Source organism: Morone saxatilis, unplaced genomic scaffold (assembly GCF_004916995.1).
Source record: "Morone saxatilis isolate NCDOM2014 unplaced genomic scaffold, NCSU_SB_2.0 Contig19, whole genome shotgun sequence".
Lineage (NCBI taxonomy): Eukaryota > Metazoa > Chordata > Actinopteri > Moronidae > Morone > Morone saxatilis.
The window spans coordinates 17,403,726-17,407,231 of NW_023339751.1; the positions used below are offsets into that span (position 1 = coordinate 17,403,726).

The 3,506-nt window shown below is 40.8% G+C and overlaps 1 protein-coding gene across 1 annotated transcript in view; it reads right to left on the reverse strand.

Annotated features, from left to right (window-relative positions):
• Positions 1 to 3,506, reverse strand: part of mrps5 (mitochondrial ribosomal protein S5) — a 26,964-nt gene that overhangs the window by 17,201 nt on the left and 6,257 nt on the right. Inside the window, exon 6 of the mRNA XM_035664001.1 lies at positions 1,551 to 1,585. Coding sequence (XP_035519894.1) covers positions 1,551 to 1,585 — 35 coding nt within the window. The remainder of the gene's footprint in view (positions 1 to 1,550; positions 1,586 to 3,506) is intronic.

Below are 3,506 nucleotides of genomic sequence, written 5' to 3' on the forward strand. Positions count from 1 at the left end.
AGTTAAAGTGTGTGTGTGTGTGTGCGTGTGTGTGTGTGTGTGTGTGTGTGTGTGTGTTTGTGTGCGTGTAAATGAAGTAGGCCTGTCCATACAGATTATCTCTTCTCACACGCACATGCGCACACACACAGACACACACGCTAGAGCATTTAGGGCCAGCAGCCTGTGGGTTTAATCATGATGTGGGCTCAACTGGACTGGACGGTTGCTGCTTCAGCTACTCGCCAACAGTGTTTTAGTTTGTTGCACCATGATAACGCCCTTTTCAGCAGAGCTCTTCTATATTTTAGTTCAATCTAATGAGGTGAGTTCTCTGCCTTCAAAACAAGATCATCCTCAATATGAAGCATCCCTAACTAGCAAGTGTCTAACATATTACCCTGCTGGAGCTCTGGATGAGCTGCTTGCTGTAGAAAATGTTTTTTGTCAACACAGCTTTAGGGTTGATTACTTTTTTTTTCAAATACAGATGCAAATATGACTTTTTAGAAATTACACTATTTGGCCTCAGGAAGCACCAAAAATACAGTCAACTGGATATTTTAATAAGAATCTTATCTCCCCACACTGCAGCTGCAAAATGACAAAATTTCAAGCTCAACTGCAGCTATCCTTGCTCAGCAAATTTGCCTCCAACACCATCCATGTGTACACGCCACACTGAACCTTCCACTATTTTGAGTTTCTTGAAAACAGTTTCACCCCTCTGAGGGTTTCTGCAACATTCTGATTTAGCTAGAGCACTGACTGGTCCGTACACTGTTGGCTACCGGGCAGCACATTATATTGTCAGTTATCTGACAAGAACCCCCCCACACACACACTTCATGTTACTGTTTATCAGTTGATAATGATGTGTCTATGTTGTGTTCAACTTGTTTCGACTGTCCCCAAATGGCCATAAAAGTCAGCTATTGTAGGTTTTTCATTCACTTTTTGTCAAACTGAAGTGAAAGGAGTTTATTTATACCATCATCAAATTTTATTTTAGAGATCAAGTGTGTAACATTTAGGAGGATATTTTAGCAGAAATGGAATTTGATATTAATAGGTGTGTTTTCATTTGTGTATAATCACCTGGAAATAAACCTAAAACTACGTTTTGTGTGAGTTTCACAGCCACCGTTGTTTCTCCTACATGCTTGGAAAGGGAAGGTGAGGCAAGGGGGTTGCAATCTGCAACTTCACCGCTAGATGCCACTAAATCCTACACACTGGTCTTTAAGCAGTTTTCACTGTAGTCAATGTCTAGTTTTTGTGTAATTATTAGGAACAACACCGACTGGTACATTTTTTCCAAGGCTATTTGACAGTAAGTGTAACTGACATTATAATAACCCTGAGTTATGAGGTAATGAATAACAATGAATGAACACGTAAATAGAAAAATAAATTAAATTAATCTAAATAAAACCTGTGATGCAGCGTTCTACATGTTCTTACTAGTATAGCAATGACATTTATTAAAATCAGCTGCTGATAATTCAAGCTTCTGTGTTTTTGTATCTCAATTTATGATACGTTTAGTCAGCAGAAAGAGAGACACTCACCTCAATGACACGTGAATCAAAGTCCTTATAGGTTTCTGTGGAGAGAGTAGTAAAGAAAGGAAGACGCTTAGATAAAATAAAAAAAAGCTTTTTACACAGACACACTCACACACACTTTAAACAGATTAAACCAGGCTCCTGCTAGCGTAACAAATACCCAGAAGCCCTTGCAGCAATGTAACGAGTTGACACTTTTCATTGTCAGTGACCTCTGAAGGATGTTACTCTCCCAACAGCAGCCTGTTCACTTCTAAGCAATTAACAACAAACAAAGGAGAGCTGACTCAAAGGCTCAGAGCAGAAAACAAACACACACACGCACAGCTCTCAACTGGGACATTAGCTCACCATCTGTAAGAAACTAAACCCGATCAGAGACGAGCAACCTAGTTACAGCTCTCTGAACATCACATTCACCAGGCGTGTATTTATGTGTGAGTGAGAGCGACAGTGTGTCTGTGTGTGTGTGTGTGTGTGTGTGTGTGTGTGCGTGTGTGTGTTGAAGGAAGTGTTTGTAAATGTAGGAGAGAGAGCGCTAGCGTATTTTACGGTGTGAGATTTTGTTAGCACAACAACAAGAGAGGAAATAAAATAAAAAGACACAGCAAGAGGAGGGAGAAAGAAGCAAGAAAATCTGCTTTGCGACGACAGAGTCTCGTCTCTCATCTCATGACAGCAAAGGCCAAGGCTGGGAACAGGAGGCTAGCAGCCTCAGTGAATCAGGTGAATTTGAACCAGCTGTGTTCCTCTGGGTTTGTAATGAAGAGCTGATTAGCCTGCAGATGCACCTTCCGAGACTGTGCACAACATTACACTCAACCTTCAACCTAAAGTCCTGATGTAAACCCTCCTGCTCCACGAGGCACGGCTGGAAAGAAGGCGATGAGGGAAACTGATGATCTTGGGTCTTCTTCTGAATACTACTCAAACTTGACCATTTATATGGCTACACTAAAGGCTCAAAGAATTAATCAGTGGGTCTTTATTGTCTCCGAAAGGCAATTTGTTGTACAGCTGGCCAGGGACAGGGACCAAGTGTTGTGCATTCAGCCACACCTAAATTAAATGGAATCATTATTATTACTGTTATTAGTTACACTGGCTGCTTTTTATGGCCCCCCCAGGGTCAAAAGGTAGAAAAATATATTTAGTGTATACTTAAATAAATATGAACTGATTTCTAAACTGTGTGAATACACAGACGATATTCCAGTTGGGAAACAACCAGGAAACAAGAAGGAGCTTTACTTTGGCCTTGAGTTGCTGCTGCCTTTATTCCCTGACAAACTGTAACCTAAACTGTACACTTACTGCCAGATTGACAACTTCACTGCTCTCTTTTCCTCTTTACTGCTCGCTCTCTCTCCGTTTCTCTCACTACGCACACAAAAATACGCTGCTACTCTTATAACATATGAAGGAATGGTGTTCTTGATACGTCTGCACTTCATCAATTGACCATGGCGTGCTTTTGCTGTCTGCCATTTTTGAGGGACAAACTAAATTGTGGTCATTATTACAATAAGTAGTCTACAGTGTTTTCACGTCAACTTTTAGTATCAGCTCAGCTCACTTGGAAGCTCAAACGAGCTGATAAAAAAAATATGTGCCAGGTACTGTACATAAAGGAAAACCAAAAACAAGAGAGTAGTCGAGTCGAGCCGTACCACATGGTGAAAAAGCAGCTTAATTTATAACGTGTCCTCTTCTGTATGCTGTACGTAACAGAGTGACCATTAGCCAGTCAGAGCAGTGCATAGTCCCAGTTTTTCTTCTGAAAGCCAGATGCATATTGCAGAAGCATTACTTCAAAATGTCCCTGAAAACCACATGCTCAGTTTAGAAATCTGTTTTTTAATGTATTCGCTTGGTTTACCAATCCATCCACAGCGATTTTTATGCCAATATTTTTTCTACCATACCACCCCCGGGGTATACATAGATTTCCGCTATCAT